The sequence below is a fragment of the Corvus brachyrhynchos genome, unplaced genomic scaffold (genome assembly GCF_000691975.1).
Source record: "Corvus brachyrhynchos isolate BGI_N302 unplaced genomic scaffold, ASM69197v1 scaffold46, whole genome shotgun sequence".
Lineage (NCBI taxonomy): Eukaryota > Metazoa > Chordata > Aves > Passeriformes > Corvidae > Corvus > Corvus brachyrhynchos.
The window spans coordinates 4,867,741-4,884,368 of record NW_008238838.1 but is presented as its reverse complement, the minus strand read 5'-3'; the positions used below and the strand labels follow the sequence as shown (position 1 = coordinate 4,884,368).

The following is a 16,628-nucleotide window of genomic DNA, read 5'->3' as shown; positions in this document are numbered from 1 at the left end:
GAGACAGAGCAGGCAGGGAGGGACAGACGGGATGCAGAGGGAGCGCTCCACAGGGAGGGAGGAATCCAGGGAGAGGGCAGCGGTGACTTTGAGGGGTGCAGTGAGGAAGGCAGAGTGCCATGTGTACCTTGAGGCCAGAACTGAGGGGAAAGGGCCTAGAGTGACATGCGCTAGCGTAAGTTGGGCTGGATGGTTGCATACTCGACTAGGTCTCCGCCAGCATGGATGGAGGTCCGAGGGCTGGGTGACGCGGCCAGAGCGGACGTGTCCAGCTCTGCATACTGGACATCACAGTCCTTGTTGCCAGGGTTCTGGAGAGAAGAGAGCAGCAAGGCGGTGGGGGGACACGAGGGAGGAGTCGGGGGGAAGTGGGGAGTGAGGACAGAGGGTCCGTGCAGATGGTGAGGGGTGAGACAGGACACGGGGGGTGAAGGGGAAGAAAGAAGAAAAGGGTGAGGAGGGAGAGGAGGAGGAAGAAAAAACAGTTAAAAAGAGGGAGGTAGGGAGGTAATGAATAATCAGTCAGGTAAAATCCCAAATCAAAGCAAAAGTCCCGAAGGCACTGCTCCCCCAAATGCAGAGCTGAGTGACCCAGCCCCGGCTGGCAGCACTCCCAGCCACTGCCCCTTCCCTGGGGCTGCTCCCAGCAGCATCTCGCTGCTCTCGTCTTCCACTGAACCCCTCTGGGATCAGCATTCTCCTTAGCTGGGGCTGGATCAGTGAATTCAGACCTTATCACGCACCTGAGCTCTCTGTTTTGACCCAAGAATTTGGGATTCATTGCAAACTCAGGTTTGGGGACATGAGTGAAAATCATTGGTTTGAGTTTTGGGGTTTGGGAAGGAGATACCAGGAGGGAATGGCTTTAAAGCCAGAACTCCAAAGGCACGGCCACAGGGCAATGACACTGCTTGGCCACCACGGCTGTTTCGCCCCGGTGTGGGGACTGTGGAGTTCTGAAGCGCCTCTTTTAACACGAGGCTTGGCTGCACAGCTTGGCACTGCAGATTAACTCTGCAGCACGGTTTTGTCATTGTAACACGGCCTAAGAGATGCTGAAAGCATCCTCCTTTGGCATGGAAATATTTCTGGGTGTTCCTTCCCTAAGCAGGCTTATCAGCAAGAACTGCATGAATGGAGTATTATCCAATTTGTCTGATCATTCCTAGCCGGGCATCCTTCATGCAAATACTAACGGGAGAAGCCTGGAAGGCAGGATGGCCCAGAGAGCTCGTGGCTCCGTGGGGAATACGGATCACCAGGAGGAGCCCCGGTGCCACACACCCACGGTGTGAGGGGGATCCTGGCCTCTTGCCCCGTGGAGTTTCTTTAATCCTCACTTTTAGGGCTGGTTTCGGTGCCAGCATTAGCCAGGCATCTGCTGAGCCTCTCTGAGAGGAGAGAGTTGTCTCATCCAAACAAAACAGCTTTCCAGGCTCTCTCTCCCCTTTCCAAAATGGCTGCACCGCATGGCAATGATGCAAAAGGCGTTTAATTTGAAAATGTTTTTCTCCTCTTTGTTTGGAAGTGTCCTCAGCCACCCACCAGCTGTGGCTGAGCCGTTTTCACAAGTTTATAGCCCTGTGATGAGCTGGTTGAGTGCCTGCTGCTGGAAGGGGTTGTTCAGTCAGTGATTATCCCTGCCTGCTGCGCTGGCCTGTGCCAGGGCTCGGCTCTCTGATCCTGCCCCTCAGCCACGGGGATGAGGGGAATGATGGGGAACGGGGCTGCAGCAGCATTCCCAGTGCTCAGCAAAGCTGGAGGCTGGAGGAGCAGAGGGCTGGAGGTCACCTCTGCCCTGCCCTTGGTGGCCAGATGGCAGTGGCGCGTTGCTGGCATGAAAGCTGCGCGTCCTATGGAGCCTCTGCCTCGTGTCTGGACCCAGAGCTTGGCCATTTAGGAATATCAGCAATGCCAGCTCCAGTCCCAGACCTAAACCTAGGCCCTGCAGAGCTCTTTCCCCTGAATTTTGTGTCTCAGTACCTCCCCTACTCCTGGAGAAAGGCAGACTAAGTCTCACCTCCTCACTCCTATCCTGTCTACTCTGCCTCACTCCTCTCCCACTTCCTCCCCACAGGAGATGTTTTCTCCATGGATTTCTCTCCCTTTCTCCCACTCTTGGGCTCCCTCCTGCTCCTTGCTGCCTGTTGAGAGCAGAATTTATTACAATATCAATAATGTGCCTTGTATACAAGGCCCGGCACTGCCTCACGCAAGCGCTCGGTGTAAATCAGCGCCATCGGCACCCCGGTAATTGCCCTGCAAACCCAGAGGAATTATTTTGCTGTCTGCAGCAATGAAACTTCCCCTTCTACCTGTGCAAATGGGCCCTGCTGACACGGACACTCATCACAGCTCTGCTCCTCCACTCACTCCTGCCTCCACCTCTCTCTGGCTCCTGCTGCCTCTCACACACGCCCGGAGCATCCACCTGACACGAAAGCACAGGCAGAGCACACCTGCCTGCACCCACACACCTCAAACACACTCTCCATCCCCTTCCTGCTCTGATATCCTCGCTGTTACCCCAAAATTGCTCCGAGAAATCACTGCAGGCAGCCCTGCCACCCCTACACGCACTCCTGCAGCCTCAGTGTCCACGCCGCTGTCCTCGGGCGTTTCGGGGCTGTCAGCTCTGTGCTGGCTTTCCCACAGCCTGCAACACCTGAAAATACATATTCATTCCCAGTTCTGCTCCCTCCTGCAGGTATCCTGACCCTGCTGACGTGCCCCAGCCTCTCCCTTTGTCCTGGTCCCCTGCCAGCACACGTCCACACACACGTCCCTGCACACCCTCTCTGGAGGTTCCTCCTCCACCTGCCTCTTTTATTTTCTCCTGGCACCTCTCCCATTCCCCCCTCCCTCGCTCTTTTCCATCTCTAATCACTCCCTGACTCCCGTTCTAGTGCTGTGAAATCGCCAACCCCAGGCAGTGCCTTTCATGCCGCCTCGTGATAAATCTGGTTTATCCCAAATTACGAGGTTTTGCACAATTCATTTAAAGCTGAGTGCACCCTCCCCGTTTTCCTGCAGAATCCGCTCCCTTCCACTCTCATCTTCTTCACTCCCCTCCCAAGCCGAATCTCCGGATGAAGTACAGGCAGAACAAGAATATCCTGCCTTTCTGCTGTGCCTTTCCCTCTCAAGGATCCCAGAACCACGGATACCCCAGAGCAGCTGCCTGCATCTGCATTTTGGGCACGGTGGGAGCAGGGCTGTGCCAAAGTGAGCCTGGCAGAGATCAGGGATGTGCTTCCCTCCTCATCCTCCAGCTGACCCAGCCCTCGGGTGAAGGATTGGGCAGCTCTCGCTCCATCCCGTGGTGCTGGTTTGGTAACCACCACCATCCCTACTGCTGTTCCCTGGAGGTTCCCACTCCTCCGACTCCATGGAGGCTTCTGCAGTGAAAAAGGGGTGAAAAAAGTGATGCAGGTCACTTTTTTCCTTGCAGGGAGGAAAGCAAAGCTTGTTCCTTTGCAAAGCGTGGCCGGACAACACCACCCACCCCTGGCCTGGCTGTGGCAGCGCGTCTTGCCTGTGTGATCTGGGAAGAATCCAGCCAAATCAGCACTCCTTGGCAGCCAAGGACACCCTTCTCTCCCTTGCGAGTCCCAAACTGGAACAGCCAGCTGCCTGCCCAAAGGATGCAGTGGTTTAGCAAGGAATGGGAGCAAGCTTCATCCTGCTGCTGGGGCAGAGAGCCAGAGCACGGCGCAGGTACGTGATGGGTGAGCCTGACACGCTCCTGGCCAAGCTGACCAGGGACAGGGCTCATCCACAGCTGTGCCAGGCCCGTGCCAAGAGCTGTGGCAGCAGCTGGAGTGCCCCAGACACCACGTCCTCACTGCAGAGCCAGTTCTTCGTGGGCCAAATGAAACGAGAGCTCCACAGTCCATCACCTCCTGGCTGAATCCACGGGTGAGGAGCAGCCGGTGCCAGGCGTGGGACATGGAAATGCATCTTCTCCGGCCAGGACTGGGAGCAGCAAACTCTGTTCCCATGGTTACGGAGCAGCAACCCATCAGGCCCCATCTCACATCACTAACTCTGCCACTTAATTAACTGACTGCTTGTTATTTCCCAAAATGAGCTCCTCCATCCCCCTGCTTGCCTGAAATTCAGCTTCCAGAGGCTTTCCAAGCAGTTGTCTTGCTCCAACATCCTGCGTTTCATTTAAAACTCAGCAAGGATTAGAAAGAGCTGGGGACCAGCCCCAGGACTGAGGGAGGGCTCCAAGGGGGAGTTTTCCCTTAGGGATGAGGTAAATAGGATCACATCCACCCGGCTCAGCACAGAGCTGGGGCTTTTGATTTCCAATGCCCTCGGCACCTGCCTCGCTGCAGACTCGTGCCAGCTGAAGGGCACTGGGCCCTGTCCTTCCATTATCTGCACAAGAACACACCTGGCAGGGTCACACCGGGGTGAACTGGGTTGTAATTAGTGGTGTTCATAAAAAATTACTCCGGTCTGGGCTGATGTTTATACACCTTTCTCCAGCCAGGGAGTTGACGCTGCTGAAGCACCAGGCTGGGCGTGCAGTGCTCTGAACTCCTTGTGAGGAGGAGTTTGGGAGAGACCTGAAGGATTTTCACTGGGATATCTTGTCTCCTATGGATAAAAAGACAGAGCATCCCCATGCCACAGGGTGAGGGAGGGAAAGGATAGTGTCCGAGGCCTGGGAGGAGGATGGTTTTCTGGTTTCTCATCAAAAAACCACTCAGATCTTACTTGTTTTCTGTTCCCTGTGCCTTTGCATCTCACATTTCCTCACTCCTTGCAAACCAGCCTTTCCCATGTGACTGCCAGCATCTCCTCCTGACCCTTAATCTCTCCCTGCTGCTGCTGCCTCACATTAACATCTCCCCATCTGAGGCTGAACAAATCCACACACCAGAAAAACAAAAAAAAAAGGGTTTAAAGAACTTGTTGTCAAGTGAGAGTCAAACGCTGGCACACTCTGCCCTGCAGATAATTGCTTTGTGAAGCTCTCACTGCTGCTTCCCGCAGCTGCAAACTCTAACAGGGGCTCCTTGCAGGAGGTGAGGAGTGGCCAGGGTGGGGTAGGCGGCTCTCAGGTAGAGAATTTGGGGTGGGCAGGGCGTTTTACTGAGGGATGAGCTGTAAAGGCACAGCTCTGGGACCTATGGACAGCTGAGATCAGAGCGTGGAGGCTGCTTTCCTCCAGGACAGGGCAGTCCTGGGCTGTGGATGGTGGGGATCTTTGTCTTTTAGGGTGAGAGGTCCTGTGAGCCAGGTGGGGCTGGGGTGAGGTGCCAGCAGCACCACTGCCACCCTTGGTCCTTACCACTTTGTCACTGTAGGGAGAGGGCTCGGGGGCTGCCATGTCATAGTAGGGAGTCTGCAGAGGGAACTTCTGGATCTCCTCCTCGTGTTTCATGTTGTCCAAGTGAACAACCTGGAGGGGAGAGAAGAGGGATGAGAAGAGCCAGGGTTATCTTCTGGCACAGCTTGGGGCAGCCTCGGCTTCAGGTGCCACCACAGCTGAACGCCAACCCCTTCAGAATTCAATATCCACAGAAGGGGTGCAGCAGAATCCAAGTTACAGCTTTCAATTAGTGCCAGACTCTGGGAATTCTGGGGGGACAAGTCACAGAGTCACTGAACCATAGAACAGTTTGGGTTGGAAGGGACCTTAAAGACAATTTAGTCCCAACCTCCCACTAGACCAAGTTGCTCAGAGCCCCATCCAACCTGGCCTTGAAAAATCCGTACTTTCTGCCCCTCAAACTCACGCCAGGGACTTCTTTGCTCTTGCAACCCCCATTTCCCAAAATCCAGGCACTGTGGACACTGCTTGGAATCAGATTTCCATGCCAGAGGAAGGAATTTGCGGGTTTTTACCTGGATGTCTTCTGGAGTCAGGTGGCTTTTCATGTCCTGTTTCCTCTTTGGTGGAGGGGCAGGTTTGTGGGACGGAGGCAGGTCAATCCTGCAGGGAAAGAAGAGGCTGCTGAGCAGAAAGCAGGAGAAAAGGTTCTGCTGCTTTGATGTGCCCAAGGGTCTGATGTTGTTTGTCACCAAAGTGCCAAGACAATCACATAGATTATCCTCAGGCAGCCCCCCGTGCCCTTTGTCTCACCCCAGTTAGAATTGTTAATGGAAATAAACTCCCTCCTAGCATTCTGTGCCTATTCCAGGCAGATCCCCATGCCAGGCTGCAGATCCCGAGGGTGCAGCTGGGATACCTGCTTGGGAATGGCTCCACATCATCCCATGGCACGTGGTTTGTGCTGTGGCTGGGAGGTGCCAGAAAGTGGTAACGAGGCAATGCCAGCCCCAATCTGGCAGTTTATCTGGGATGGTAGCCCTGCCATGGGCTTCCCAGTAGGAATCTGAATCCTCCTCATGGGCATGCTCTGCCAGGCAGGGACATCCATCCCTGACCCTCGCCAAGGATCGGCTTTTACCCCAGAGCATAGGGATTGGCAGCCACGATAATCCCAGCCTAGAGACTGTCTCTGCACATTCTGTTCACATGCACAGATGCGTCTAATCCTTTTACAAAACTTATTAAAACTCTGATCCACTAATTAGCTGGCTGCCCCCCTCCCTCCTCTCCGTGCAGACTCTGACGGGGATGGGCGCCTTCCCTTGGATTCCAGCGTGGGACCGGAATGTGCTGGTGGCAGGGAGGGCAGAGCAGGTCCCCGGGGCTCTGTAGAACATTGACTTCATGGCTCTACAGAAAAGAAATGCTATTACCTTCGGGATCAGCCTCCACAATAGAGGCAGCACCTCTGCAGAGCAGGGCACGGCTGTGTTTCTATTCTCAGCTGAAGTGGCTCTTCCCCGAGCCTGGTGGAGGGCCATTGTGGGAAGTGGATTGTCAGAATGCATCTCCATCACAGGCCCGCTGCTGTTGATGCAATTTCACCTTGTGGTACTATTTTTTTTTTTGTTTGTTTGTGTGCCTTTCTGCATCTCCTGCCGCTCCCCTGCTCCTCTCCCCAGCCTCTCCCGCTATCCTCCAGTGCCCTCTCTCAAATGGGATTAAATGGAGCACAAAATGTGCCCAAGGTGTAACAACAATGAGGTGGGGGGTGGGGAACATAAAAGCAACCTCTGGGCGCTGGGCTTTCCGTGCCTCCCCTGTGAGGTGGGAAGGGAGGGAGGGGGTGAGGAGCTGGTGACAAGACAGAGCTGTTCAGCAGAGCCCAGGGTGAATGCTGCTGAAGAGGTTCCTGCTGCATAAAGTGACATCCACACCACTCAGTTCCCTGCTGGGATCTCTGCTGCCCTGTGCTGGGCAGAGCAAAGCAAGTCCTGCCCAAGAGGAGCCCCTGTGGTGGCCTCTGTCCCTGCCATGGCCTGAGTTTGTGTCACCCATAGGTCCAAATCTGCAATGCTGGTGGATGTGAACCCATTCCAGACTCTTTGGGGTGCATTCAGAGGAGCTCAGGGTCTATCAGAGACCCCTTTCTGATGGCAGGATGTGATTCAGTCTCACTCAGGAGCCTGAAGGCATTGAGAAAGGAGGAACAGGATTCTCTTTACGCATGGAAGGGACAGTGGCACTGAGCCTCTGCCCCAAGGACGTGCCACAGCAAACCCAGCACCTGGGGGGCATCCCTGTGATGGAGAGAGCAGGATGGGAAGCACCAGGAAGCCCCAAGGAAGGGAAGCGGATCAGAGGAACGAGACAGAAACAGCAGGAAAACGTTTTGCTGCCAGGTATTCCCCTTGTGCAGGTAGAGGAAGGGCCAGAGGTGCTGTCCCCCAGCCCCACAGCACCACCACCTCGGTGGGCAGGGATTCTGCTACTCACAGGTCGTTGTCAGTCCCGGAGCGGTTCTTCTGCTGCCGCCTGTAGACGATGATGACGGTGACGGCCACGCCGATGATGAAGACGGCGGCGATGACGCCTCCCACGATCCCAATGATGCCTCCGGGGGCACTCTGAGGTAGTGGCTTGTCTGCAACACACGGGGAAGCACAGGGGAGAGGGTTAGAGCACCAGGAAATCCAGCTGGTACCACCAGGGATTCCAGGAGCAGAGGTGAGGATGAATTCCGAAGTTTTCCCGAGTGTCCCTGTCTGGCAGCTCCATGGAGGGAGCCAGATCCTGTTGAAACGCAGAGCTCAGAGCTCAAGAGGAACAGAAATTGTGGCTACAATTGTGTCTCCAAGAGTTAAACACTTCCTCACTCGGCTCTGCAATTTCATCTTCAGGTGTTTATTCCTGGATCCGCTTTTCTGCCTTTGTTCAGGCCTCAAAGGAAGAAGGGTTTAGGGAATAAAGGTGCTTCCAAGCATTCATGTGGACCTGCTGCTTGATACTGTTGAAGTATTTTGAAAGCCTTCTGCTGGGCTTTGTCACAGCGTCCTCACTGAACTCCTGGTGCTGCTGGAATGTTCTTAAAATGAGCTAAGGAGCAATGCTCAATTTATTGACGTGGAGCAAGGGTTTGCACACCCCAACTCATTCCAAAAATGATGTCCTGAGTGCAGGATTTAGGGGCAGGAGGGAGATAGACCCAATCTTGCATTTCATGCCCTGCTCTGTGACCTGGGCCAGTTCCTTGGTGACAAACACCGGCCTCATCCAAAGGAAAGCCATCCCGTGGGCCCGATGGGAAAGCGCTTTGAAACCTGTGATAAAAGGATTTAATTTGCTCTACCTTCCAACCTAATTAAACTTGAAAACTAGCTAATTGGTACTTTGTACTTACAACTCCGGCAGTGATGAAAGGAGGAGATAATTGGGATGGAGGAAGAAGAAGGAGGAGGACGAAAAGATATTCAGGGGAGGGGGGCAAGACAGGGATGAGGGAACAAGGGGCTTTGTAGAACTCGTCTGTCACATCTAATTTTTGTACTTTTCTTAATGCCCTGGCTACTGGCTGCTCTTGGAGACCAGATTGGGCTCATGGACCTTATTCTGCAACAATTATGGCTTTGGCTACCACAGTGAGAGCCAGCATCTCCCCTAAACTACCCATCCCCAAGGCCTCGGAATTAGGCCCACTTTCCTGTGCAAAGTGATAAAACAAAAGGAGTGTGGCTATAAAACATCTGCACACATTCCCAAACCACACAGGACAACGAATACAGGACTTTTCAGGGTGAAAAACCTGCCTTTTACTCCCACTTCCCCTCCACGGATCCAGCACTCGCTTCTCGCCCTGTGCCGGGTGCAATGGCAAAAGGGCTGTGCTGGATCATTTCCAAGAGAGTATTCCCAGATCTCCCCTCCCAGCCAGCCTTCCCCAGCTCTCAGATTTGCTGCTGTCATCCAGGAGTGAACTGAGGTGTGCAAACCTCTCCCTGGGAACCGCCCCCTGCTCTGGTCGATCCCGAGCCGCAGCGCGGAGCTCTGCCGCGGTGGCTGTGTGGGCACAAAGCACCGCAGCTCCCAGCGCTGCTGCTGAGGAATTCTCCCCAGGAATTGCTCTGACCCCGACGCCCCATCCCTTTTCCCACACCGTGCTGCTTTTCTCGTGCCAAACTGTGCCACCCCGGAGCACCCATCGCTCAGCATCCCACCCCCTCCCCGCCCTTGCCCGGTCCTTAATGAAGAGCTCCGAGCTGTGTGTCTTTGGTGGCAGCGTGCTGGAGTCATCAGAACTCACGGTGGCAGCCACTTTTCTTCCTCTTCCCTCCTCCATAAGCCACAACACCTTGTAAATAATATTGGTGCCTCCAGACAGCTCCCTCAGAGCTGACACGCAGCCATCCAAACCCCCCGGCCCAGCGTTCGGGGTTGTGGCTGTAAAGAATGTCCCAGTCACAGTGGCTGGGGCATTTCTGTGATGGATTGGCCCCTAATGGCTCTGGGGATGGCAGGGACCGAGCAGAGAAGGGGCAGAGAACATCAGCCTCCTGCTGCCACTGTAAATCAGGTGTGTGCAGGGGAGTGAGAGGAGAAAGAGGGAAAGGAATTAAATAAAATGGATCTCCAGGAGCTCAGGTGAGGCTGAGTGATAGCGGGAAGGGGCTGAGAAAATGCAGAGGGGGGGAAATATGGCAGAAGAGGGAGAGGTAAATATGGGGCAGTGGGTGAAGACAGTGAGGGGAGGAGGAGAGTAAGGAATGAAGGACCACAAGGAGAACTGCAGGTGCTTCGGGCTGCTGTGAGAGCCCCTCCTCCTTTTCAGTCTCTCTGCGTGAACATCCCGGTGTCAGAGCCCATCCCAGGGCTGTGTGGCCTTGTAGGGGCAAGGACCAAACCCTGAGACAACAAACCGTGCCCCTGCAGGTGCGGCTCTCCTCGCTGAGGACAGTCTGAGCCGCCCGAAAGCGTTGCAGGGGTCCAGGCAGGGAGATGTGAGAGGTGACAGGGCAAGAAGAGGAAACCCCAGGAGATGGGGAAGATAAATGAGAGAAGAAAGTCCCGAGAGACCAAGAAAATGCAAAGATTAGAAGAAAATGAGGAGTAGAGAGAAACCTTCTTTTATGCTTGCTCTTCCCTCTTTCTTTTATTTTTTTTTTCCCCTTTTTAACCTATTTTTTCATCTATATCCTCTGTTTATTTCCTCCTGGGGAAGAGCTGTGGTTGGTAGTTTGGAGGGCACCACCAGGGCTTTTCTGGAAGTCAGGGTGGCTGCAAGAAGGGGCGTTTCAAGTGAAAGAGGAGAACACCAGGAAGGCCTCAGGAGATGCCCACAAGTGCCAGCTGAGGATTCAGTTCCACTGACAGGGCTTTTGGGCAGCCCTGGGAAGATGTTTGCAAGGCTCGTGAATCAGGATCAGAATAAATTGGCAGGACAGCTCAGGGGCCTCCAGACAGGAGTGGGAAAAGGCTTTGCCAATTAAGAATGCAAACCCCCGTGCTCTGTGTCACGCTTGAATAATTTAAAACTCTCCAAAAAACCCCAAACCCCACAACTTTGTGTGAAGCAGTTGGCAGTGAGGCAGGTACCAGAGAACCCAGAGGGGCTCAGCAAACAGCTCAGTCTTATCTGGATGTCTGAGGGCTGCTGGGAAACTCCTCGTTCCTGCTGGAAGCTGAATTAATTCACAGTATTACAATTAAGGAGAAAAGAAGGGCGTCCCACCCCCAGTCTCTTTCAGAGCTGTTTTGTTCATTACTTTGTTCTCCCACGGCTCTTCTGGAGATGGAGGCAGACCCAGGGAAGGGAGGGAAGTGGTTATCTCTCCACGATGCATCATTCCCAGTCACCTGATGGCGTGTGCGTGCCTCTCCAAAAGGAGCAGCCAGCAGAGGAAGATCTTTGCACCAACCAGCCCCACTAAAACGTTCTGCGAGGTGCTGATACCGCGATTCACCAGCCCCAGAGCTCAGTTAAGCCACATTCCAAGGCTGCCAGTTGCTCCCAGCTCCCAGAGAATGAGGGATGCCCGCTGGACACGGATGTGTGTCCCGGCGGGATGCGGTCACGGCACAGAGCTAAAGGCGATGACAAACCCTTTGTCCCCACAGCCCAAACAGCCCCGGGGCTGGTGGCTGTGGCTGTGCCTCCCTGCCAAGAGCCAGGGCAGCGTTTCCCGGCGGAGAGACAAAGGGACAGAGCCATCCCCACGCGGTGACACGGTGCAGCTGCGGGGAGCAGCCGTCAGTAATCACCGAGGCACAGAGGGACAGGCAGCTTGCGGGAGAGCCAGAGAGATGTTCCCCAAGGCAGCGTGCAGCCAGGCAGAGATGGATCCACTGGAAAGCATCCAGGGAAGGGTATGGCACAGCGGGAATGACTCACTGGCTCTTGGTGTGGAGGAATTTGTGAAAGGAAAGGAGAGATGGGCGTCACAGTTTTGGAAATGAGGTCTCTTCCCTCAGAGCTGCTGGAGTGGCTGGGACGTTTACTGGGACGTTTACTGGGACATTTGCTGGGACATTGGGGTCGTGAAGCAGCCTGGCTGTTCCTGGGATCAGAACTTGGGAATGGGATATGCTACATCCCCACCAAGGGTCTGGGCCTGTCTAGGATTGGTTTTGTAAAGCTGGGCTCAGACAGCTCATTCTGCACTTAGTGCACCCACAGTGACATCCTGAGCAGGTGGGGAGGAGCAGAGCCGTGGGATGGGGTCTGGGCAGGCAGGAAGGCTTCATCTGGGGGAGAGGACTGGCGCTGACATTTTCTCTGTTCTGAGTGTCTGCCATGAATTCAGCAGCCCCAAGGAGAGCCTGAGCTCTCTCTCATTGCTGAGGCGCTGAGCAGCATCCCCCAGGTGAATCTGGAAGCTGGGCCAGTCTCAGGGCTGATTTACAGCAGCTGTGAGTGGAGCTACTTTGCTCCAAGAGAGCTGCACACCCTTGTCCTGTCTTTGCCCCCTCCTAAATCCAACCTGATCCCTCTCTGCTTCCCAGCAAACCACCGCACAGCACACACCACCTCTGATAAAGATCTGCCTGCACCCATAGCCAATTCCAAAGCAAGGTTCCCTTCCCATTTATCACCTCCCCACACCGAGCAAATCCCCATCTATTTAATGGCTGGCTGAGGCACTCAGCAAGGGCCTGCCTTGCTCACAGCCACGTTGCAGAGCCACGGGAAGGGATTGTGATCCTTCTCTTCTGTGCTGGCAGCTCCGAAGCTCCCGGAGCAGCCAGCCTTGCTGGATTTAGTGTAACCTCGGTGCTCCATCCATCCCTGCTCACAGCATTTACAGCAAAGCACCCTGTCCCCGTGCAGTGACAGCCCAAATTAAGCCCATCCCCAACCTGGATTGTCACCCTGACCTGCTGGAAGGAGTCTTTGCCGGACTCTTTCCGCCTGCTGCTCCTTTGAGCGAGACAATGAGCTCAGATGATGCATATTTATAATACACCCCACCTGACACATTCCAGGGAGCCTGAGACAAGTTCACAGAGCTAAATTAAACCGAGTTGAAAAGCTTGGCAGAACAAATACTTCCCCGGTTTGGTTCTGAAGGCAGGAGCAGGATTGGCTAATTTGAGACACGCTCCAGTAGAACACACACCCCCAGGTACAAGCTGGTCCCCAGCCGTGCTGTGATGCCTTTTGTTTGCAAAGGGTTAATGGAAAGCAGCTCCCAGGAGAGCCCGAGCCGAGCTGGTGGAGCTGATAGGCCAAAAGGGAGGATAAACAGCAGGGCTGGCAAGGCACTGGGGGTTTTAAAGGGATCTGAAGTCTGAGGGAGGAGAGGTGGGGTGGGTTTCTCTGGGGGCCGCTCTCTGGGCTGTGCATGTTCAGTGAATCCCTTCCAGGGACAGCCAAGCAGCCAGAGGATAAAAGGGATTAAGGAGGGCAAGACTCTGCTGGGAAAGCTGCTCCAGTGGCACTGGACCATGAGTGTGTGAGGCTGAAGAGCCTTCAGCCCTTCAGCAGCAGCATCCCCTGGGTCCAAAATCCTCACAGCCCTTGCTTTGGTCCTGGTTTGAAGCGAGGAGGAAAACGGGAACAGAGCAGCTCATTCTGCTCCTACCCAGGCCCCCTCAGACCCTGCTCCAGCTCAGACCTTCCCTCACTGCAGGGAGGTGAGCAGGCTGCACTTGACAGGGAGATTCTGCCCTGTGCAAGCACAAACCCACACTCCACGGGGTTTGCAGCAGCACTTCCCCCCCTCCGGATCCAGACCCAGCTCTGCCACCGAGTGCTGCTCATCTGGGGAGAGGCACAGGGGCAGCTGGACCTCAGCTCAGGGAAGGTGAATTATTTGGTTAGCAAAGGTGGCTGGCAGGGTTTTCTGAGCAGGAGGAGTGTCTGGGCTTCACCTGGAGAGAAAAGCATCATGTTAGTGATTCCCATGCAAATTATGCGACCCCAGCAGACTTCTACTCATGCTCAGGGGGAAGGTTTTCACCTGGGCAGGGTCTTTTTGATGTGATTTTCAGATTTATAATTAAGAAAGCTCAGCTATGGGATGCACAGACCTCGAATAATTTGCCAAATTAGCAATGTACACACAGACATCCATCAACATCTTGATTTAACACATCCTTAAGGCTTGTAACTTCCAGGAGGTCCTGGAGAAAGGAATGCTATCTGCTGTCTGTTCCACTGATAGACAACAACATCTTCATTTACCACATCCTTAAAACTTGTTATTTCCAGGATGTCCTTGGCTGGGGGATGCTGCCTGTTCCCCTGATTAGGTCTCCTTTCTTCCTGATTAGGCTTGAAAGCCTACAAAGATCTGACAGCAAGGAACATCCTGACTCGAGATAGTCTTGACCTATTCCACATTTTGCAGCGCAGCCAGCTAAAGGTTAAACACTAAAATGAAGGCAGAGCTGCTTCTTCTGCCTCCATGCCCTGATATAAGTCAGATGGAATTTTCAGAGCCATCACAGCCTCTCCCATTGGGGTGTTTGTTGATGTAACTCTCACTTACACAATCAGCCACCACACAGGCGAGTGCCAAGGCATGGCTGCGATCCTGAAAATGCCTCATGTCCCTGGAAATCCCCCTCTGCACAGGCTGGGCCCCCAAAATGTGCTGCTCACCTCCCACATGGTGCTGCTGGTCCCTGCAAAGGGGTGCTGGGAGTGTCCTGGTTTTACTGTGTGTGATGGGGACAAAAAACAGTGTCCCCAAGGGTGGTTAAAATAATTCCCCTGAGCCCTGTGCATTGTCCTTTCTCTCCCTCCCACAAGCAGGGATGCCTCTATCCCCTCTCTAATTCCCCTCCACTGAAGCCCAGGAATCTGGGTATCCCCTGGGCCCTCAGCTTGTTCCCAGCACGGCCACCCTCCCCGTCTGGGTACTGATCACAGCATCCCTTGAAGATCCCTGACCACTTTCCTTCCCTCTGTCATTTTTGCCAGCCCAACTGGCACTTTGAGGCTTTTCAAGCCACTCTCCAGCCTCTGATGAGGTTTTGGGAGAGCCTGGAAGCGTGGTGAGCGGATCCAGCCCTCCCTGGGGTGCCTGCTTTGAAGTGGACACTGGGATGTGCTTGGCTTTAGCGGGGATTTCACACACATTCCAGCCAGGGAATGGCTTTGCCATGCAAGGCTCTGTCCAGTTGTGACCAGTTTGTCCCTCTCCTCTCCTCCCCTGCAGGAAGCACCATCCTTGGTCAAATAACATCTGGTTAAAGAGCTGCTGGCTGCAAAAACATGTCTGGAATGTGGCCCTAGCCCCTGGTGACCTCCCTTTTTGTGCTGCCAGTGGCCACCGACAAGGATGGGGTTTGGCTGCAGCAGTGGGAGCAGGGTGTTAACCCCATGGGATCCAGCAGGGATGAGGATTCTGCAGAATTCTTGTGGGAGCTCCAACAGAGATTCCTCTGCCTGGCCTGGTTTTTCTTCTCTGTGCCACTGTAGCAAAGAGGGGGCAAACAGGACCTTGCTGCCACTAATCCACCCCAAACCCCCCTGCCCTCTCCCCACCTCGCTTGGCCAACCCCACAGACCCCCCTGCCTCCCACAGCCAGGGCCTTGCAGGATGGGGAGCACCCCAGCCTGTTCTGGGGGAGAAGATGAGCCCTGGAGAAGAAGGGAAATGTTCTCTGGCGTTTCCTCTTCCTCACAGCCCTTAATTTTAGTTCTGCTTCATTTCCTTGCAGCTTGGCAGAGTAATGAACAATCAAATCCCTTTAGTAATTTATTTCTTCTGCCGCACAGTTTCGAGGAGGTGATGACACTTGAAATTGCCTCTCCTGGAAGGATGGAGGGGCCGGATCCTGCAGCCCATTACACCAGAGCGTGCCTGTCCTGCTCTCAGCAGCCTGCCCAGAGCACATCGTGCTCCCAAACCCGTGTTCAGCCACAGATCCAGCCCGGCTCCCTTGATGAGTCCATTAAGGTCACGCTGTTACAAGCAGCCACCAGATGAATTCTGTCAGATAGAAGGCCCAGGAACTGCAGCTCAGACTCTCATCATTTGTGTTAATAGAGTTAATTTGCTCAACAATCGCCAGCAGCACTCCTGGGAACGTCTCACTCTGCCTGGCCGTGTGCCCCGGGCCGTGTTTGTCTCCCGTTGCCGTCGGGGTGTTTACAGCACCGGGCAGCTGTGTCCTGGATGTCTCCAAAGGATGAGCTCACCTCCCGTTCGCATCCGGGCAGAGGCACCCAGGGGATGCAGGGCAGGGTGAGGAGGAGCTGCTCTGCTTCCCTGCCACCTGGCCAGAAGCGCAGGGACAGGGGACAGTCCTCCTGCTCTCCCCTGGCAGCTGCAGCAGCAGGGAGGGCTCCAGGCTGCTCCTCACACCCCCTTCCTTCTCTCTTCTCCCCAAATCCCCTGAGAGCTGCGGCAATCCAGACTCTGCAGCCTCCTGGAGCAGGGAGGGAGCTGCCAGGTGTGAGAGGATGGAGCTGCTGGATGCTCCTGTGGCTCTGACCTGCTGCCTCCCCTCCTGCACCCCCCACACCTTCCAGGACTCTCACTGCCCCTGCCCTGGTGCCCCCAGCTGCCCCCACCCAATCCTGCTCCAGGAGAGCGACCTGATGCAGAAAACAACTCAGACTTCACATTCCCGACCCTTTTCCTGATTTCTCCCTCCCGTTAAGGGCATTGGAAGACGCCTCACGCACCTCCCCACCTCCCCTCACCTAATGAGCCTCACTCAGGGGGGTGTTTGTCAGCTCGGACACAGGGAGCTTCCCCCTTCTCCAGAATGGATCGAATGGAAAAGCAGGAAAGGGAGCAATCAGTCAGCAGGACAGAGAAGCTGACGGACAGGCCCTGGATACAAAAGCCAGGCTTACCCTGGGGATACAGCAGGAAAAAACAAAAACCCC

At 54.7% G+C, this 16,628-nt stretch overlaps 1 protein-coding gene across 7 annotated transcripts in view; it reads right to left on the bottom strand.

Moving 5' to 3' along the window:
* NECTIN1 (nectin cell adhesion molecule 1) overlaps positions 1–16,628 on the bottom strand; it is a 49,930-nt gene that overhangs the window by 8,171 nt on the left and 25,131 nt on the right. For 3 of the 7 annotated variants that reach the window (XM_017738461.1, XM_017738460.1, XM_017738462.1), the window contains exons 6-8: positions 7,787–7,934; positions 5,863–5,950; positions 5,306–5,416 (exon numbers count right to left, since the gene is read on the bottom strand). In XM_017738461.1, coding sequence (XP_017593950.1) covers positions 5,306–5,416; positions 5,863–5,950; positions 7,787–7,934 — 347 coding nt within the window. Of the gene's footprint in view, positions 1–127; positions 312–5,305; positions 5,417–5,862; positions 5,951–7,786; positions 7,935–16,628 lie in introns of all 7 variants that reach the window. The other 4 variants (XM_017738463.1, XM_017738464.1, XM_017738465.1 and 1 more) reach the window with 2 other exon arrangements.